The sequence below is a fragment of the Heptranchias perlo genome, chromosome 4 (genome assembly GCF_035084215.1).
Source record: "Heptranchias perlo isolate sHepPer1 chromosome 4, sHepPer1.hap1, whole genome shotgun sequence".
Classification (NCBI taxonomy): domain Eukaryota; kingdom Metazoa; phylum Chordata; class Chondrichthyes; order Hexanchiformes; family Hexanchidae; genus Heptranchias; species Heptranchias perlo.
This window is the reverse complement of record NC_090328.1, coordinates 22633252-22653826: the sequence shown is the minus strand read 5'-3', so window position 1 is coordinate 22653826 and position 20575 is coordinate 22633252. Positions and strand designations below refer to the sequence as shown.

At 46.4% G+C, this 20575-nt stretch overlaps 1 protein-coding gene across 1 annotated transcript in view; it reads right to left on the bottom strand.

Moving 5' to 3' along the window:
• Positions 1–20575, bottom strand: part of LOC137320437 (cadherin-related family member 2-like) — a 97361-nt gene that overhangs the window by 37148 nt on the left and 39638 nt on the right. Inside the window, exons 17-19 of the mRNA XM_067982132.1 lie at positions 11194–11263; positions 8345–8950; positions 7223–7294 (exon numbers count right to left, since the gene is read on the bottom strand). Of these exons, the coding sequence (XP_067838233.1) occupies positions 7223–7294; positions 8345–8950; positions 11194–11263 (748 nt within the window). The remainder of the gene's footprint in view (positions 1–7222; positions 7295–8344; positions 8951–11193; positions 11264–20575) is intronic.

Sequence of the window (20575 nt, the reverse complement as noted above, 5' to 3'; positions counted from 1 at the left end):
CTGGAACTCTCTTCCCCCAAAAGGCTGCGGATGCTGGTCAATTGAAATTTTCAAGACTTAGATCGATTTTGTCAGGTAAGGGTCTCAAGGCTTATGGAGAAAAGGTGGGCAAATGGAGTTAAAGTAGAGATCAGCCATGATCTAACTGAATGGCGTAACCGGTTCGAGGAGTTGAAAGGCCTACTCCTGTTCCTACGTTCCTATCAATAATTCTATTAAGTGTAAAAACTCCACCAATATTTTAGCACAAACTAATTAACACAGAGTTTCTTTAATGGAGCTGCCAGAGACATGCAAGTCTGTGAAGTTGTCAGCCTACATATAAATCCTAGTAACATGGCTGTATTCTTAAGGGTCCCCTATGATCACTTACAGTATTAAATCTGTTCCCCACCATTTGCACATTTGTCATATGTATTCCACAATTCCCGAGATTGGAGTCCAGACCAGTCACGGCACATTAATAGGCCCAGGGGTGGCACTGACTACAATCAATCACCTTTGCTGGAAGTTTTAATGCTTTGTCTTTCCCTTCGAGACTAGAAAGGCCAAAACAGGCTACACGCAATTTTGTTTTAATTTGTGAGTCGTGATGGATGGAGAGTGACTCTAGTGTTGATACAGCAGGCGGGACGGTGTAGTTCACTGTCTGGCTGTGAGACTAGGTGGCTATTGTACTGCAGAATGGAGGGATCCTGACAAATGGAACAAGGGGACATTCTCTAGTGAGGGGGTGGGAGGATTAGCGGATTTACATAGAATTACATAGAATCTACAGAACATAAACGGGCCATTCAGCCCAACTGCTCTATGCCAGGATTTATACTCCACATGAGTCTCCTCCCACTCTAATAATATCTTCCCACCTTGCCCCTGAATCCCTCAATTTCCATCTCCCTCATGTATGCATCAAGCTTCCCATTAAATACATCAATACTATCTGCTGCAACCACTCCACGTGACAGCAAGTTTCACATTTTCACTACTGTGTGTGAAGAAATTCCTCCTAATTCATTATTTGATCTGTTAGTGGCTACCTTATATTTAAGCCCTCTTGTCTGGACTCACCCATAAGTAGAAACAATTTCTTCACATCCACGCTATCAAACCCCTTCACTATTTTAAAGACCTCTATCAGGTCTCTTCTTAGTCTTCTCCTTTCCATAGAATAGAGCCTCAGCCTGCTCAATCTTTCCTGATAGTTGCATCTTCTCAATTCTGGTAACATCCTTGTAAATCTTTGCTGCACTTTCCAGTGCTTCAATCCTTTTTGGAGACCAGAGCTACACACGGTACTCCAGTGTGGTCTAACCAAGGTTTTATATAAATTTAACTTTACCCCCCTGCTTGGAAAGTAAGAACGTAAATGGGGCAGAGGAGCAAAGTGATTTGGGAATACAGATACATGAATCACTAAAAGCAGCAACATAAGTTGATAAGACCCATAAATAGTGCAAAGTGCTGGGGTTCATTTACATGGCTTGGCCTGAATAGCTGACATGAATGCTAAGCTTAATGGGGGTAAACTACTTCTAGAATGTACCACAAAGTCGGTGAATATTAGATTAATGTCTTCATCCTAAAGTTTAACATATTTTGAATGAAAAATAATAGCACCAATTGTCTAGACAATTAAGAAAAGTTAAGAATGTATAAAGTTAAGAATGTAAAGTTAAGATGGTATAAATGTACAATTGCGTAATGCTGTGAATAAACAAAGACTTTCAGAAGGGCTGAGGATTATTTGAAAATAGACAATGAATATCCCCATTGCCTTTGGAAGTAGATGCTTATTACCTCAGATCCTATGTAAGAGGGACAGACAGGTGTCAACGAGGCCATTAAAGGGTGCTTTTACATTACAACAATGTAGCCAACTTCAGATATGCTGTTCTCCTGCCATTCACTGCACTCCTGAGTATAAGCATCTGGAGCCCCCAGGGAAACAACAGCATCATAGACCACAGAAATCTGCCATTGGATTAAGGCCCCGTGTTACAGCAAAGTAAATGTAAGGTGCTGCAATTTTGTTTGACTGGGTCTTCATCTGAGATTAGCAGGTCTACAGACAATTGCAGGCAACACCAATGTAAAAGGGGAGAACGGCACATGGGAGTCACTAACCCGAGGCGGGAACAGTTGTTTTCAGTAAAGTAAACAGACAAAGGCAAGTTGGTACAGTTCATCGCGTAATCAGTACCGCACCATTACCGGTACTTTTAAAAGGTTTGGACAACAAACAAAATGGAGTAAGGCAGGAATGTGCAATCTTTTGGACAAGCAGGTTGGATATTTGTGCTTATGCAGTAACAAGAAGCCCCATACACAAAAATATGAGACCCCCAATGCAAAAAAAATGCAAGACTTCCATATACACAAAAAAAAACATACACAAAAAGCTAGACTCTCAGATGCAAAATAGTTGAGACTCCCATACATAAACGTTGAGAGCCCAAAAATGAAACTTCATCCACACAAAATCCAGTGCCCATATACAAAAAGCCCTACCCCCCACCACAAAAAGCAAGATCCCCCATCCACAAAAGAAAGTGAGACTTAAAAACACAAAAACTGGAAGACTCCCTCATTCTTTCACACTCTCTATTTTCCTGTCCTCTTCCCCCCTTTTCCCCCCTTCCCCTTCCTCCCCCAAAGCCTGAAAACCTGAAAGTTTCAGCTCTTTAAAATTCCTGAGACTGAAGAGCTGGTAAAGGCTGGATTTTAATCCATAAGGGCTGTTCCCCTATGGATTAAAATCCAGCCTTTACTCGTCCTCCAGACCCGGGTACTTTAGAGAGCTGGGCCAGGATCTCCTGCCCTCCGTCCACCAATTTCTGGGTGGATGAGGAGCAGGTAGGAGTGGAAAGTGGGACAGGGACACACTCCACCTATTTTCATGCCCATTCCTGCCGGAAGTGAAAGGCAACATTTACTATGTCCACCCATAAATGAATGGGCACGATGAAATGATGACAACATATCATTTGGCCAACAACAATGCTGAATGCTAGGGGGTGGCTGTTTGCCCCTCCTGTCTGGTGTTGCTATGGCAGCGGAATGGGGGAGAGGAGGAATTTAAAGTGATTGATTGCACAGGCCTAGTGTTAAATTGGATGCAGTTTTACCAGTAGCTCAGAAGCCATTGGCAACACTATGCTGCAGAAGGTCACAGCATATCTCTAACCCCTCCATTGGCAGAGTCTTTGCCAGGGCAGAGGCCAGGGGACCCTCCCAAAAATATTTAAATGACCAGAGGACATTTAAACCAGAGGAGTTTTTGTTGGCCAAGTCAAAGGAGCTCACAGCCACATTCGGCCCGCAGGCATGTCTTGGAACCCTGAGCTGAGGCCAACTTGTGGACTGCCCTGGTAAATTTTCATGGACAGCCTACAGCACAGCCTGAGGTATAGATGCAGATACGACCTCTCAGATGTTGCATTGCTCATTCATTGCGCATCTGAGTTTTGAATTCATTTCAGCTTCTCATTTTTTCTCTCCCTAGGTTTAGAAGTAGAGAAAGAGTATACGCTGTTAAGAGCAGGCCTTAAGGTGGGCCTGAGCAGTCCTGTACACCATTTCACTTCTTAATTAACCAGTATTTTGTTAACAAAAATTGCGGGGACGAAGTTCAAATCCAGTCAGCTGTTTGTTTTGTTTTCTCTTCCAGTTCTCTCTCTCGGTGTCTCTAAAAGATGTTACACCATTCAACGCTTATAGTGGGCTAATCACATTTACACCAAAGTGCTGGCTATAAGTGGTGGGGACTGTATTGCCACACTTGCAGGCCGTACAACCACCACTCACAGGTTACACACTCTGGCAACTATTTGACCATGACAGGCACATCACGCACACACCTTGCAGGATACTCACTGACACACTGCCCTCTGTCTTGCAGGAGAAGGTGGCGCATAACAGCTAGCAGCAGGAGAGACCTGAGGGAGGACAGGCACGCCTACACGTTCTCACCCCCTTGGAGGAGACTGTGCTTTGGATCATCGGCCGGGCCGTCACTGCAGCCGTGACAACATGCCGCATTGGAGGTCCCGATGAAGGGGGTCTCTGAAAATCTAATGCTCCTTCTTGTTTCCCACATCTCCCTCCTCCCACAATCTTTTCTGGCTCACCTACTGCAGATGCTGTCAGGACGCATGTCTTACTTGCTTCTCTCCCCGCTCCACAACTCAACCCATTTCCCTTTGTCATTACAGGTACCTGAGAATACATGGCGGCATCGTCCAAGGAGGAGGAAGAGGAGGAGGAGGACACTGAAGCCACACCGTCACTCGATCTGACACTTGCATCCACCAGCTCAGAGACTGACACTGTGCATCGTTTAGAAGTTAGGTTAGAGGAGGGATCTGCACTTGGTGAGACACCGAGCACAAGTGAGCAGGAGACAGGGCCGGGGGAACGGATATCAAAGGTGCCAGCTCGCCGGAGGGCGAGGTCGCTCACTAGTTCTTCTGCAGAGGATTCAGATGAAGATTTCGATGGGCCAGGCTACAGAAGACGGTTGATGGGCAGACATCACCAAATGCTTGGGGCACTGGAAAGCCTGCCAGAAAGCCTGCGCACAATGAGAAGGGGCTTGGAGGCGTCCAGCTCCAACTTGGCACAAGGCTTTGCGCAGGGCTTGGAGACCATCCTGTCTGACATGAAACGGGTGGTCACCTCCATCAGTGCACCTGTGAAACCCACCATGACGCAGCGGCTTCCATTGCAGCACAAACCGATGTGATCAAAGGTCTGCAAGCTACAGTTGCTGCTCAGACTGCTGTAATGGAAGCTCAGACTGCTACTATCATGGCTCTGGAGATCACTGTGGAACAGGGCTTCTAGGGCGTCACAGCGCTCCAGCAATCTGTTCTTCAGCTGATCCCCAGGATTGCTGAGGTGCCGTCCCGGGGTGGTGGCAGTGGTGCCGTGGCAGTCGGACCTGCTGACTTCTCTCAGGACGACAGCATTCCTGCTCCCACCCTGTCACTCTGCCAGTACCCTTGTTGTTGCCTGTCAGCCAGCCAGGCCAGACTGCTGCAGCCCATGCTGAGATGGTGCAGTTTGAAGCTGGGCCCTCCAGCGCAGATTTGCTCGAGGTCATCCTCCAAGGCCATCTGCACGCTCCTCCATTGAAGGCCAGCAGCTCCCACCACCCATGCTCCAGCCACTGGGGATGCACCTCATAGGAGTACTAGGTAAAAGCATATGAACAACAGGCACTAAGGGAATCACAAGGGTGAATAGTTCTGTTCTGTTTCCATAATTTTATTTGTTAATTGATAAATGTGACTTTGAGTTTGCATTCGGTGGTGGTTTTTATTTGTGTGATGAGCTGAGGGGGAAACTAATGTTTAATCAGATGGTGGGCGATTTGATGGCCATGTGGGAGCGGACAGGTGGGGAGTGTAGGACTGTTGATGAGTTGGGGGATGTATTTGAAATTATTGATAGCGGGTATGGATCAGGCGAGCACATAGAGTCCTTGCAGACAAGGCGTGTGTTCCCTGCTGCACCCTTGCGTCTCCCTCCACTTCTTCCTCCGGCTCCTCTCCCTCCTCCACCTCAGCCTCTTCCTCCTCAACCTCTTCCTCCTTCTCCTCCTCCACCTCTGGCTCAGGGTCTTCTCTGATCATCAGTGGCAAAGGCTGGTCCATCATGATGGCGAGGTTGTGCAGCATGCAGCAGACCACCATGAATCTTCCCACCCGCTCAGGGGAGTACAGCAGGTCTCCTCCAGAATGATCCAGGCAGTGGAAGCATTGTTTTAGGAGGCCCATGGTGTGCTCCATGATGTTGCCTGTGGCAGCGTGGCTCTCATTATAGGCCTGCTCTGCATGTGTATGTGGGTTCCTGAGCAGAGTCATGCGCCATGGCATGAGGGGCTAGCCCTTGTTGCCCAGTAGCCAGCCTTTGACTTGCCAAGCTGGGTGAAAGATAGCTGGCATGTCGGACTGCCAAATAATGAAGGCGTCGTGACTGCTCCCAGGGTGGCGGGCATCAACCTCCATGATTCGATGGGTGTGGTCGCACACCAGCTGCACGTTGAGGGAGTGGAAGCCCTTTCGGTTGACGAAGATGGTCGAGTTGATATGCAGGGTACGCAGGGCAATGTACGTGCAGTCAATGGCACCCTGCACCATGGGGAAGAAAGCAATGCGAGCGAACCCCCGTGCTCACTCATTCTGCTTGTCTCTGTCAAGAGGGAAAGTAATGAACCTGTTCCTCATCTCGTACAGTATATCTGTGACCTCCCTTATGCAGCAGTGCACTGCATACTGCGGGATGTTGCACATGTCGCCAGCAGAGGCCTGAAATGATCCAGAGCCGTAAAAGTTCAGCGCCATGGTTACCTTCACAGTCACAGGCAATGCTGTCCTTGCCCTGCTCTGAAGCTGCACTCTCTTTGTTCCTGCTTGTACTGCTGGTTTGGACCCAATGACCTTGATGCTTGAGCTCCCTCTGCCATCCTGCACCTTGCTTTCCCTGTTCTTGCTCCAGCTCAGATACTTTGGTCTCTCTGTTCTTTGCTTGCACTGGTAGCTTGGAACCCATAACCTTGCTACTCTCATTCGCCATTGTTTTGGACCCAGTGGGAACTTCTTGGGATTGAAGTGAACCTCTGCGTCCCTGTAGTGGCTATGAGAAGGCCCCGCAGTTGCTTCACCATATATGTTGTTGTTATAGCTGTCTTGCCTACTTTCTGGTGCATCTAGTAGTTTTACCGGGGTGGCTGGCTGGTGCGGATACACTGTTGCCCTGACAAACAGCAAGTCCTATCCATGCTTGCTGCAGCTGTGTTACTGCTGTTGAGTACTGCCTCAGCAGGCCCAGCGATCTGCTGAAACCAGGCATCGTGGCAGCGATGAGGGTGGAGATGTCCTGCAAAATGGCAGTCTCCAGCACATTGAATCCAGACACAACAATCTCCTGGAAATCAGGGCCTAAGACCTCTATGAAGATAGGCTTGGTGCAAGCCTTTGCCTTTAGATGGCTTAAAATCCCCTGTGCACAATGGATGAGCTTTAAAGGGACAGGCACCAAACCAAAACTTTGTTACAGTGAAGTTGAGGCTGTGTTGTTGGAACAATTAACATCTATCATTGTCATGTACAGAGCCAATCTTTTCGATTCTAGTATGATAAGTCAATGGGAATCACATTATCCTCCAACATCAATGAGTGTAAAGGCATTCCGTTCCTTATACCTGATAATCATCACTCACCATTTTTATTTTCCGTTCTGGTAAATGCAGGTGCATTGTCATTTTCATCAGCAATGATAATTTTAATATGTCCTGAAAAACATGAGTTGGTAATTAATGTCATTAAGAATGGCAAACTCTTAACAATGGTACTTAATCTCTACTCAAAAGTAGCAGGATTGCTAGATATGTATTTAAAGAGGAGGAATTTAAAAGGATATGGTCAAAGGGTTGGGAAATAAGATTGGAGTAGACAGCTTCGGGTTGAAAAGCAAACACTAGCACAGACATGATGATTTCTAAGACTCTGCTTCTGAACAACGGAATAGATGGTGAAAAAATGCTCTGTAGAGTTCAATTGGTAGTTTTGTGCTACTGGGCTGCTGTGAAACTTGGCCACCGGATTATGGGGGTTAAAATTGAGTGAAATACTGATTAAATTAACAAAAAATGATCTCCCCTTTATAAAATAACCCACATAAAACAACCACAATTTCTTTAAAATGTATGTAGTTCAATCAAAGATTATGGAGTAGAAATTGCATAGTACCAGACTGTCGGTGTGAACTGGGCCCAAGGGGCAATCCCTCGGTTGGAACAGGTAGGCTCGAGGCCTGATGGAAATTGGGCCTCGGGCCTCATTTAAATTAGAACGATGAGCTGCGACCGCCAGCTGCGCGACCCCCGGCAGCTCACCGGTGAAGCGGACATCAATTTTGGGTAATTCTGGACAGGTGATCAGGAGATGGTGGGAGGCGATTGGTAGAGGGAGGAGTCAATTGGGGTGGAGAGGAGATTGGTGGGGGGGTTTGGGTGGGGCTGGCAACAGTCTTCAGGAGTGCTGTGCAGCTGGGAAGAGCACTCGCTCGTGGCCACAGGGGCCGATGAAGAATCCTGAGTGAGGCAGAACCAATCCCTGCCCTGCCCATCGCTGACAAATTTTCAAGAGGTCCTTCAATGGGCATCCGCGCCCAGGACGCCTAAATAATGGGTCCCATGAATTTAGCTGTGGGATCTAAGCCTGCGCAGATTGGGTGCAGGCTTAGATCCCACAAAAAACACCCAATGCATACCGATTTCTACTCCTACTCGTGGAAAAAACACTTGTAACAGTTTCTAAACCACTGTTCAAGTAGAGCTTACCTTCCTCACTCATATTTGAAGAAAGAACAGTGTTGTAGTCCACAACTTGTATTCTTAACCGAACAGCCTGAACACTTTCATGGTCAACAGGACCACTGTAAAACAAAGACCCAGATTGCTCCGTCACTTGAAACCAATCTTTACAGAGTGAACTGCTCAGCTTTTTCTCCTTCTCATCGAGACACTCGGCTCCTCTTATGAAGAAGTGTAATTCTGCATCTGTGTCTGGATCAAAAGCCTGGATTGTGGTGACTGTTGTATTGATTCTTCCATTTTCACTTGCAAACACATCAGAGAGTGAACTTCCAATTAGAACAGGAGCTTCGTCATTTACGTCTAAAATCTCCACTTCAATCGTTGTGTATCCGGTGTTGGGATCAAACCCAAAGTCAATGGCAGCTACTGTCAGTTTATATTTGCGTGGCCCGTCATCATAATCGAGCCTGGAGTCTGGATTTACACGGATACACGCAGCAGCTTGATGCAGGTCCAGTTTCTCAGTACTGATAATAAACTGTCCTCTGGCCCCATCTTCAATTCTGTAGGTCATTAGACGGTTTGGATCAGTTACATCACTGTCAGAGGCCTGTATCGAAACACACTGATCTGGGATAAAATATTAAGTGGATTTATTTCAATATATTATCAAAAATAAACAGTCATTCTGTTGGCCAACCGTGAATTTTAATGTCCATAATCATGAAGCCTAAAATATGCAAATTTTCTATGTTTGATTTAAATTGAACTCTGTTATAGGTGCAAGATTTGATGAATCTATTTAGAATTTAAAATGTTACAACATTATACATTTTAAATATTTATTTAAATTCTGTGGGTGTAATATGACTGCCACTTTTGGTGGTACAATTGTACAGTATCACCCGAAATCACAAGCAACAAAACTAGCCAACACAGTTTTCTACTAAATGGTTATCAACCTGTTCCAATTTTTTTTAAATTCATTCTCAGGATGTGGGCCTCTCTGAGAAGGACGGCATTTACTGCCCATCCCTAGTTGCCCCGAGATGGTGGTGGTGGGCTTTCTTCTTGAACCACTGCAGTCTGTGTGGTATGCTTTTTGTAGCAGTTTGATACAACTAGGCCACTTCAAAGGGCAGTTAAGAGTCAACCACGTTGGTGTGGGATTGGAGTCACATAAAGGCCAGACTGGGTAAGGACAACAGGCTTCCTCTTCCTTAAAGGACATTAGTGAACCAGTTGGGTTTTTACCACAATCCGACAGCTTCATTTTTTGAAATGAATTCAAATTCTCAAACTGCCATGTTAGGATTTTAACTTGTGTTTTCTGGAATATTAATCCAGGCCTCTGGTTTACTATTCCAATAACATAACCACTACACTACCATACTTCTTATTACAAAATAAGTTGCTTGCTTTTCCCAAATTATAAATTGCTTTGATTTGTCTTAACTATCGGATTACATGGTAGATACTCCCTCATTACTACACTGAAGTGCCAGGATAGATGATGTGCTCAAGTCTCTGGAGTGGGACTTGAACCTACTACCTTCTGACTCAGAGGCGAGAGTGCTACCACTGAAAGAGGGCCTGTTGAGGCATATTGAAGTTTCTTTCAGGGAGAACCCAGCAAACCCCCATAGAATCGACAACCTCCACTGCAATTCCTGAGCTGTGTGGGACAACCCAGGCATCCTCCGTACCTTCCAGTGATAATAATATTTTAATAGGGTCACCTGCAGAGGTCCCAGGTGGGCGCATCCCGGGACTCAAGCCAGGATGCATCCCCTCCCCACCCCATCAGCTCCAAATAAATAAGCTCCAAATTGCTTTCTCAACAGTAATTAATCTTCAGTGTGTTTGTTAGCATATCTTTGGCCTGGAGTTTTTTCCATGGGTGCAGTGCACTCTCTCCAGTGCAGTACTGAGGGAGTGCTCCAAGTTGGAAGTTGCACCCGAAATTGCGCCTAAAGCTGCTCCCATTTTGCCGACGTCAAATTATCCTCCCAATTTCATTAGAAAACGCCCGCACTTAAAATGGGTCTAAATGGACATAAATCAGGGTAAACAATCGGGACCCAAGGAAATGCCAAACCCACATCAGTATATTTCTTTTTTGTGTCATAAAATTTGAAGTTTCAACTGATTTAACCATCATTCAGGCACAGCAGGTTTAAGAACCTGCAATCGGGGAAGCTTTTCAATGTGAATTATGCCATAAAAATCCATTCAAAGAAACAGAAAATAGACAGCCGGTCTCAGTGTGGATACATTTTTTAAAAACGCTCAAACAATTGCAATTAGAAGATCATAAAAATGACTTTGCTTCCTGCTGTGCCTGAAAATTTGGTTGTAATGTAGAGACCCTCAGAACAAGTGCTATTGGAGGATACTCGCATTTGAGAGTCGGGGGCATGACCAGTTTTGTGGGCAAGGATTCATTCGGATGGAGAGTTTGATGGGCTGACGTAAAAAATCGAGGAAACTTGGGCATATCGTAGTTACGCTCGTAACTCACTTACATCCAAAATTCCGCAATCTTTTAAGCTACGGAATTTGTTTGCGTCCAAATTACGGTGTCTCCGGCCACAAATGCAGAGGAAACACCAGGCCCTTTTATGGAATCATATTCTGGGGGTTCCACATTTTTTATTTCTGTGAATGATTGTTGCTATGATCTTACTGTATGAAAAAAACGTCAATTTCCCTGACACGCAGACAAAAAGCTTATTAATTTCACAACACTGCAGAAAAAATTGTAGAATTGTGTACTTTTCAGGAGGAATTTATTTTAATTTTATTGTACATTTCTATCAGTTGCTGCACTATTTGCACCGATTTGCATAACATCTCATAAACTTAGCTCTTACCTAGCTGGTCTTCAGGTACAGCAACAATAAAGGTGCTTTGGTTAAAAACTGGCTCATTGTCATTCACATCCTACAACATAAGATATTAACAATGGTTTATTCATTGGCACAAAATTTACTGACTAGGCACCAAGTGTTATTCGACTGCAATATTCTATTTTATTTCTCATCCTCCATCCTGTTTTTCCATCAAATTGTCGATGAAAACGAACAAGTTGTACGGCAGTGTAAAATAACCATTTAAGATGTTTTAGGAACATAGGGCTCGATTTTACCGTCGGGTTTCCTGTGCGTTTCCAGCGGGGGTGCCCCGAAAATCCCGATATCCAGGCACGTGACTGGATCGCGCCACGATCCCGCCCACTTCCGGGTTCCCCGATGACGTGCAGGGGTGCGTGCGTAGCCCCCGCTGGTGGGAATCCCGCAGGCAATTAAAGCCAGCGGGATGCCACTTGAGGTTATTTAGTTCGCTTGTTCAGGTCATTAACTGACCTGATTAAGGGACTGTGTGTGATTTTGGAGAAACATGGGACTGTTTCACACACTGGGGGAAACAGTTCTAGTTGAACTGGACGTGTTGCAGCCGTCAGCCTGTGGCAGCTGCAAAGGTCCATTTGACAGGTGGGGGGGACCCTCACCCATTGCAGGAGGCCGCTCTGTCACTTGGGACAAAGTGTGGCCTCCACCACCCCCCTCCTGACGGTCAAAGTCACCAACCTGCACACTCACCCCGGGGTCTGGAGACATGTGCCTACCTTGCGGACCCCCTCAGATGTACATATTGCGGATGGGGGCCGTCGTAGCTGCAGTCATGACCCCCTCGGAGGGCGAACAGCATCACCAGCCTCGCCATCCACCTCTGACACGTGGAGCTCCACAACAGAGTGCTGTGACACATCCACCTGTACAACAGGAGGGAGGGCTACCACAGAGAGAGACGCGTCGCAGAGGGCACTACCCTCGCCACAGGGTCCACAGACCGGGGCGCAGCTCCCCGGACCTCTCTGAGCAGCAGTGCACACGGAGGCGCAGATTCACTCGACATGTAGTCGTGGACATCTGCAGCCTCTTTCATGCCGAGCTGCTCCTGGCTGGCCCCAGCACCATCTGCTTACCTGTCGCTGCCAAAGTCACCACTGCCCTCCACATCTTCTCCTCCGCATCCTTCCAGGGTGCTGCCGGGTACACCGCCGATGTCTCTCAGTCGTCTGCGCGGAAGAGCCCTGCAAATACACCTGCACCTACTCTGCAGTGACACAATGGGTGGCATCAGTGGTGGGTCCTCATAGTGATACCCAGGAGCGGGCATTATTGCGCAAAACAGACAGGATTCGCGGAGACATGGCAGTGGTGGTGCCAATATAATGTGTGATGTGAGTTGTTCTGAAATTCAATATAGGTAACACCCATGACAAACCCTCAAACACCCTTGTGCATCCCCTTCATGCTCACGACACATTTGCCTTACGCTGCCTACTGCACATATGCGATGCATGCCCTGTGGCTGCAGCACAGGTGGTGGCAGGTTGAGTGAGGCTGGCCGTGAGGGAGATGCACGAGAGGGTGCGTATGGGATAGAGCCATGGGATTATATGAGGATTGGGTTGCGTGTTAGTGGCGGGGTGAGTACTGGCGAGGTGAGTAGGTGCAGGTAAGATGAGGATGGGGTTTGAGTGGGTATGAGGGGTGATGTGACAGAGTGGTGTTGGTGGTGCCGAAGGAGATGTGGAGTGGGGGCAGTGTTGTGGCAGACGGAGTGTAGGGGAAAGACTACGTGTTCTCACTGTGGCTGACCTACTGAGGTCATTGGAGCGCCTCCTGCACTGTATGCAGGTGGGCGATATGTTGGTGGTGCAGGTGACCTCCTCTGCCACCTCGAGCCAGGCCTTCTTGGTGGCAGAGGCAGGCCGCTTCCTCCCGCCCGCCAGGTGGAAGATCTCTGTCCTCCCCCTCCTCCTCACCCCATCTGGTGATGCCTGGGGTGAGGCATCAATAATCTGGGAGCAGCCTTCCCCCTGGGCTGCTCCATGCTGTAATGTGTTCTATTGATTGCAGCATCTGTCAGTGGAGGACTGCCCCTTTAACTAGAGAGCCTCCAGCTGACAGATCGTACTGCGCATGCGCAGCCCGCCCGACGCGCAGACCAGCAGCGCGGAGCCCGGAGGAGCAGGTAAGTGGCTCCAATTAGTGGTTTGCCTGCTACGATCGCGCGGGCAACCCACTAATTTCACCGAGCGTGTTGACCACGCTCCCGAAACCCAACCCGCCGGAAACCCGCAGGCCTGCTAAAATCAGGCCCATAGAAACAGGAGTAGGCCATTCAGCCCCTCGAGCCTATTCTGCCATTCTATCAGATCATGGCTGATCTGTACCTTAACTCCATTTCCCCACCTTCGATCCATATCCCTTGATACCCCTACCGAAAAAAAATTAATTGATCTCAGTTTTGAAAATTTCAATTGACCAAACATCCACAGTCTTTTGGGGGTGAGAGTTCTAGATTTCTACTACCCTTTGTGTGAAAGAGTGCTTCCTGATTTCACACCTAACTGGCTAGCACTAATTTTAAGATTATGCCCCCTTGTTCTGGATTCCCCCACCAGAGAAAATAGTTTCTCTTTATCTATCCTATCGAATCCCTGTATAATTTTAAACACCTCAAACAGATGACCCCTCAATCTTCTATACTCCAGGGAATACAAACCAAGTTTATGCAACCTGTCCTCGTAATTAAACCCTTTTAGCCCTGGTAACATTCTTATGAATCTGCGCTGTACCCCATCCAAGGCCAATAATATTTCCTGAGGTGCGGTGCCCAAAACTGAACACAGTATTCCAGATGAGGTCTAATGAAGGCTCTGTACAATTGAAACATCAATCCCTCCTTGCAGGCAAAATAGTGGCAATCAGGCATTCTAGATTTGGTATTCGACAGCAGTTAGTCCATAAGAACGTAAGAAATAGGAGCAGGAGAAGGCCACACAGCCCCTTGAGCCTGCTCCACCATTCATAAGATCATGGCTGATCTTGAACTCAACTCCACTTTCCTGCCCGATCCCCATATCCCATGATTCCCCTAGAGTCCAAAAATCTATCGATCTCAGCCTTGAATATACTCACTCACTCAGCATCCACAGCCGTCTGGGGTAGAGAATTCCAAAGATTCACAACCCTCTGAGTGAAGAAATTCCTCCTCATCTTGGTCCGAAATGTCCGATCCCTTATCCTGAGACAATGTTCCCTAGTTCTAGACTTTCCAGCCAGGGGAAACAGCCTCTCAGCATCTACCCTGTCAAGCCCTCTCAGAATCTTATATCTTTCAATGAGATCACCTCTCATTCTTCTAAACTCCAGAGAGCATAGGCCCATTCTACTCAATCTCTCCTCATAGGACAACCCTCTCATCCCAGGAACCAATCTAGCGAACCTTTGTTGCACCGCCTCTAAGTCAAATAAATCCTTCCTTAGGTAAGGAGACCAAAACTGTACACAGTACTCCAGGTGTGATCTCAACAAAGCCCTGTACAATTGCAGCAAGACTTCTTTACTCTTGTACTTCAACCCCTCACACTTCACCTGACGAAGGAGAAAGCCTCCGAAAGCTTGTGATTTTCAAATAAAACTGTTGGACTATAACCTGGTGTTGTAAGATTCCTTACATTTGTCAACCCCAGTCCATCACCGGCATCTACACACCCTTGCAATAAAGGCCAACATACCATTTGTCCTCCTAATTGCCTGCTGTACCTGCATGTTAACTTTCTGTGTTTCATGTACAAGGACACCCAAATCCCTCTGAACACCAACATTTAATAGTTTCTCACCATTTAAAAAATATTCTGTTTTTCTATTCTTCCTTCCAAAGTGAATAACCTCATATTATATTCCATCTACCACCTTCTTGCCCACTCATTTAACTTGTCTATATCTCTTTGCAGACTCTTTGGCCAGGATTTTGACTTGGAGACGGGAAGGGGGAGGGGGGGGTCGAATCACAGACCTACCGTTACTTAGTGGGATGGCCTTGTGGGGACGCAGCCTCCACCCACCCATTATAAAGGTCTTCAATGGGACCAGGCTACTGGCCAACCGAGGGGTGGATGTGGAGACCACCTGGATATCCAGGCTGGGATCATGACATAAACCCGTAAGGTGAAAATAGGGATTTTTTTTTAAAAATGGACCCTTTTGTAAGGGAGCTGCTGGGGGCAACTAAAAGTTTCTGGGGTGCCTGACACCACCCTCTTTTCTGGGACACCTATGTTGGCATTGCTATAATGCCAATTGCCCCAGATGTAGCACCAGTGGTGAGGGTGCCTATTCATGATAGTCAAATGTAGGGCCTATATCGCAAGGAGGCTGGAATACAAAGGGGAGTAAGTTATGCTTCAGTTGTACAGAGCATTGGTCAGACCACCTCTGGAGTCCAGCCTTCAGTTCTGGGACTGCACCTTAGGAAGGATATATTGACCTTGGAGGGGGTACAGTACAGATTCACCAGAATGATACCAGTGCTTAAAAGGTTAAATTATGAGGACTGGTTGCATAAACTTGGCTTAAATTCCTTTGAGTTTAGAAGGTTGAGCACTGATCTAGTTGAAGTGTTTAAAATGATAAAAGGATTTGATAGGGTAGATACAGAGAAACTATTTCCTCCAGATCAAGGGGGCACAATATTAAAATTAGAACTAGATCATTGAGGAGCAAAATCAGGAAGCACTTTTTCACACAAAGAATAGTGGAAATCTGGAACTCTCTCCCCTAAAACATTGTAGGCGCTGGGTCAATTGGAATCTGCAAGGCAGATTGATATATTTTCAACAGATAAGGGTATCAAGGGACATGGATCAAAGGCAGGTAAATGGAGTTGAGATACAAATCAGCCGTCATCTAATAGACTGGAGGAACAGACTCAAGGGGCTGAATGACCTACTCTTGTTCCTACGTTGGCTAAGACGTCAAGAGAATTCCCTGCTCTTCTTGAAACAGTGCCATGGGATCTTTTACATCTACCTGTACAGGCACCCAGAACCTCAGTTTAACTTTTCATCCAAAAGACTACCTCTGACACTGCAGGACTCCCACAGTACTGCATTGAAGTGTCAGCTTAAATTATGAGCTCAAGTCCTGGAGCTTGAATCCACAACCTCTGACTCAGGGGTGAGAGTGCTACCAACTAAGCCTAAAAGATACTCTTAGAAATTTGTAATTTCTGTTAAATTCTTCTTAAATAATTAATGGCAAAGAGAAAGGTTTTCTTTTACTCATCTTACTTTTTTATGTAGAAGCGCAGTGTGTTTTTTGGTTTCTAAGTTTTAAGCAAATCATGAATTTGACAAGTTGACACTTGTAACTTCAGGCCAGCCATTCCTAAATTAGAGCTGATAGGCATTTTTGGCAGATTAAGTTGGAACCATCAACTTTGTACAGTTATGAATCAAGCACACCTCCCAAGTTGAATGAACAAAAATGCAGCAGTTCAAGCATTGCTTTCATACAATGTGACATCCATTGATACATTTTGTGGTTGTATGCCTTTTATTGGTTTAGCAAAGGCATATTTTAGAAGTTCCTAAAAGGACAACATTTTAATTGAATGTTTATTGTCGGTGTGTGCACTTACAGCAGCACTTTGTAAATGTTCTATGTTGCTTGTCTGAGGGTGAACATGTAGGCTTCAATGGTAATTACATCCAGGACAAGATGCTCTCCAGATTGTGTAGGAATCGGATTGGGTGAGGTTGGCAATGTCAGCAGATACACCGCCCCCCGGTATCCTGCCTGAATCTGCCACTCAGTGCGCTTGAGCCAGCTCCCTGTTCAAAGGTACTTTAGCTAGAGGATAACTCCAGTTGAGTTGGTGAGCACAGTACACTATACAAGTATTTATTTCCCTCCAGCAGAATTACAGCACCTGTTAGGGTGACAAATCATTAACACCCCTTAATTGGCCTTAATAAGCAGCGAGAGCTGGTTTAATGTCAGAACATTACTGCAAACGAGTAACTTTACGACAGGGTAAAACCAGGCACTAGCAGTAATACTGGCAGCAAGGGCTGCTACACCTCTTTTCCAGTTCATCGCCATGTGTGTTAGCAGTAGAGAATATACTGACGCGTGTTAAAGACCATGAAGCAGGCAAATTGTGTAAAATAATGGAACTGATTATTGATAATAATACCTGCACAATAATAACCTAGGAAACAGCAGCCAACATGGATTCAGAAGGGACAGATCTTGGCTAACTAACCTCCTTGATTTGCTTATGGAGGAATTGGCATCCCAAGTGAACTGTGGAAGCCACGCGATATACCCTGACCTTCAAAAAGTGTTTGACAAATCTCTGCATGCAAAGCTAAAGTTTAAAGTGGGGATTCAGCATCAAATCTGAAAATAGATAATAAAGTGGTTGAAGAATAGAAAGCGAAAGGTATTTGTTAAAAGTTTTGTCAGGATGGAAACAAGTGCAGAGTGAAGTGCCCGGGGATTAGTGCCAGGACCCTCACTGTTTCTAATTTGCGTTACTAACTTGAATTCGGAATCTCAATGTAAACTGGTCAAATTTGCAGATAACAAACCAAGGGGGACAACTGGTTCTGGGGAGACAGCTCAGGTACTTAAAAATGAGTTAGCTAAAATATGGAAGTGGACACAAGAATGGCAGATGAAATAACAACAAGTTTAAAGTATTGCACACATAGGTTGAAAAAATGGATGACATAAGTGTAACAAAATGAAGTACTTTTATCTAAGATTTAGCATAATACTGGCTTCTTTAATTCTGTCATGATACATAGAATCATAGAATCATAGAAGTTACAACATGGAAACAGGCCCTTCGGCCCAACATGTCCATGTCGCCCAGTTTATACCACTAAGCTAGTCCCAATTGCCTGCACTTGGCCCATATCCTTCGATACCCATCTTCCCCATGTAACTGTCCAAATGCTTTATAGAATCATAGAAGTTACAACATGGAAACAAGTTAAAAGCTCACAGAAATTAAAGCCCAATTTAACTCATTCCAATAGTTACAGATTTTAGTTGGTTTGCCTGTGCCTGATTTATTTTTTAAAATCTGTTCTCAGGATGCAGGCAACACTGTCTTCATGCTTATTTTCTTTCCTGGTGCGTGACCACAAATTACTAGAATAATTGAATTCAATTTCATACCATGTCATGGTGGGATTTGAACTCCTCACGACCTCTGGTTTGCTAGTCCATAATCATCACATTGCCATGCTTGAGGAAGAGCCAAGTTATTCAGTTTAAGTACAAGCATCTTGTGCTTTTTTTTCCTGATATGTGTTTCAATTGCCAACTTTTTTGTATTGAATAGTTATTTAAATCTGTTTGGCCACAGTAAGTTTTTTGAAGGCATTTATTAATCTGTTTTGTTCAAATCAGTGAACAATAGCTTTCAAAGAGAAATAGCGAGGCCAGATAGCTTCTGTAGAGAGTAAGAAAAGGAAAAGAACCTCGACAGAGGATATTAATTATATCATAATTTTGCACAGCAGTTGGAAACTACTATTATTTTCTACTACATGAGCAGCAAGCTCAGCTTAACAGCTACGGTAAAATATATGTTGTACCACTGCTACAATTCACTTGTTCTTTTACTGATTAATACATTTATTTGGCAGTTATATATCTGGGCAAGTGGAAACACTCTTTCGGGGACTACGAGAATAGGCTGAAACATAAAAGTCACACATTTCTGGAGTAAAGAAACCCAAAGATATAGCAGTGTACTCCATTAATGTACTCAGGGAATAGCTGATGATGAAGGTGACGGATATCTAGGGCTTGTTGTGGATTTGACACTCCATGGGGAAAATGGGCATGTAGGGGACATCGGGAACGCTCCCTGCGCCTCAATGTATAGGCCTGAGGTGCACCTAATATTGGGCCTCGGGCCTCATTATCATTGAAGAGGCGAGCTGCAGACCCTATTGGGCATTGCGAGGCAGCTCACCAGAGAAAAGACCTTGAAGATCGGACAAGGTAAGTTCTTAAAGGGGGCTGATAGAGGGGGGTGACCGGGAGAGGGGAGGGGGCGACTGGGAGGGGGATGGGGCGACTGGGGGGGGGGGCGTCGACCGGGAGCATGGGGGTGGCCATCGGGAGAAGGGGAGTGACTGGTGGAGGGGACGATTGGGAGAAGGGAACCATCGGGAGGAGGGAGAGGGGGCAACCAAGAGATGAGAGATGACCGGTAGAGTGGGTGGGGAGCGACTGGAAGACGCTGGTAGAGGGGGTCAACCGGGAGACGCCAGTAGATGGGGTGCGACCGGGAGAGTGTGAACAGTGGCCACGAACGGGAAGGGTGGCAGTGGCAATTAGAAGGGTTTGGGGTCACGTCCGGGGGGGTGAGGGGAGGGGGGGGTCGAGGCCGAGGCCGCGATGGAGTGGTGGATGTGGCGATTGGGGGGTGAGAACGGTGGCCGGCAGCAGCCAGTGTGGTTTGAATATGGACCGGGTAGAGCATTTTAAAAAGTAAAATTTTAAAATCTTACCTTTCTCATGTCAGTCTGCAACGGTTCCTTTAAGGACTGCTTGTTAGGCAAATGTGAATCTGATTTTCCTGAATGTAGCCGGCACCAGTGCTGGGTTCAGGGCAACCCAATATTGCAGAGGTGGCCTCAAAAAGGCATTCGGCCCATTACCTGCATATAACGCCTGTTTCGGGCCCGAGCCCTGGATGCTTATTTTTTTGCCTGTATCAATATGGCGGGCAGCGCACTTCGGCTCGTAATGACCCTCACTGTCCCGATCTGCATTTCCCTCCTCCTGTCCCCACCGGGACTACTGCTGGCCACTCTTTCCCTGCCAGCCTCTTGTAAATGGCAGCAGGGGAGCGGAGCCTGGATTCCCAGCAGGTTTTCCTTGCGTCTACCTGCGTTACCACCACTCCCAGGGGCCATCATGGGGAAAGAAGCAGTAGGTTCCAGGTAGCTACAGTAATGGCCCTGAGGTCCCCCAACGGACGGAGAGGAACTTGTAGCACCCTCACCTTCCTTCATTCTGGCCGCAATTATCTTGTAGCCCTCGGTGTCTGGTCAGGCCTACAATGCAGCTGCTGTGCTTCTACCCCTTTAACTGCCCAGTTGCCTCTTCAGGTGCTGCAGTAGCAGTCCTGGTGCTACATTGCTGGGATTTTATGGCCGGGCAATTGCAGGTTCCCGTTCAGTGGCAGGAAACTTGCTGGGAGTCCCTGATGAGTGGGAACTGGGAAGAGTTCCATTGAGGGCTTATAATGGCAGAATAGGCAAAATTCCCAAAGTCGTCTGGGAACTCCCCAGGACTTGCACCCTTGATGTAATGGGAGGGAGAGGCAGAGGAATTGCCCTCTTCCTCCTCACTGGAAAATGATGATATA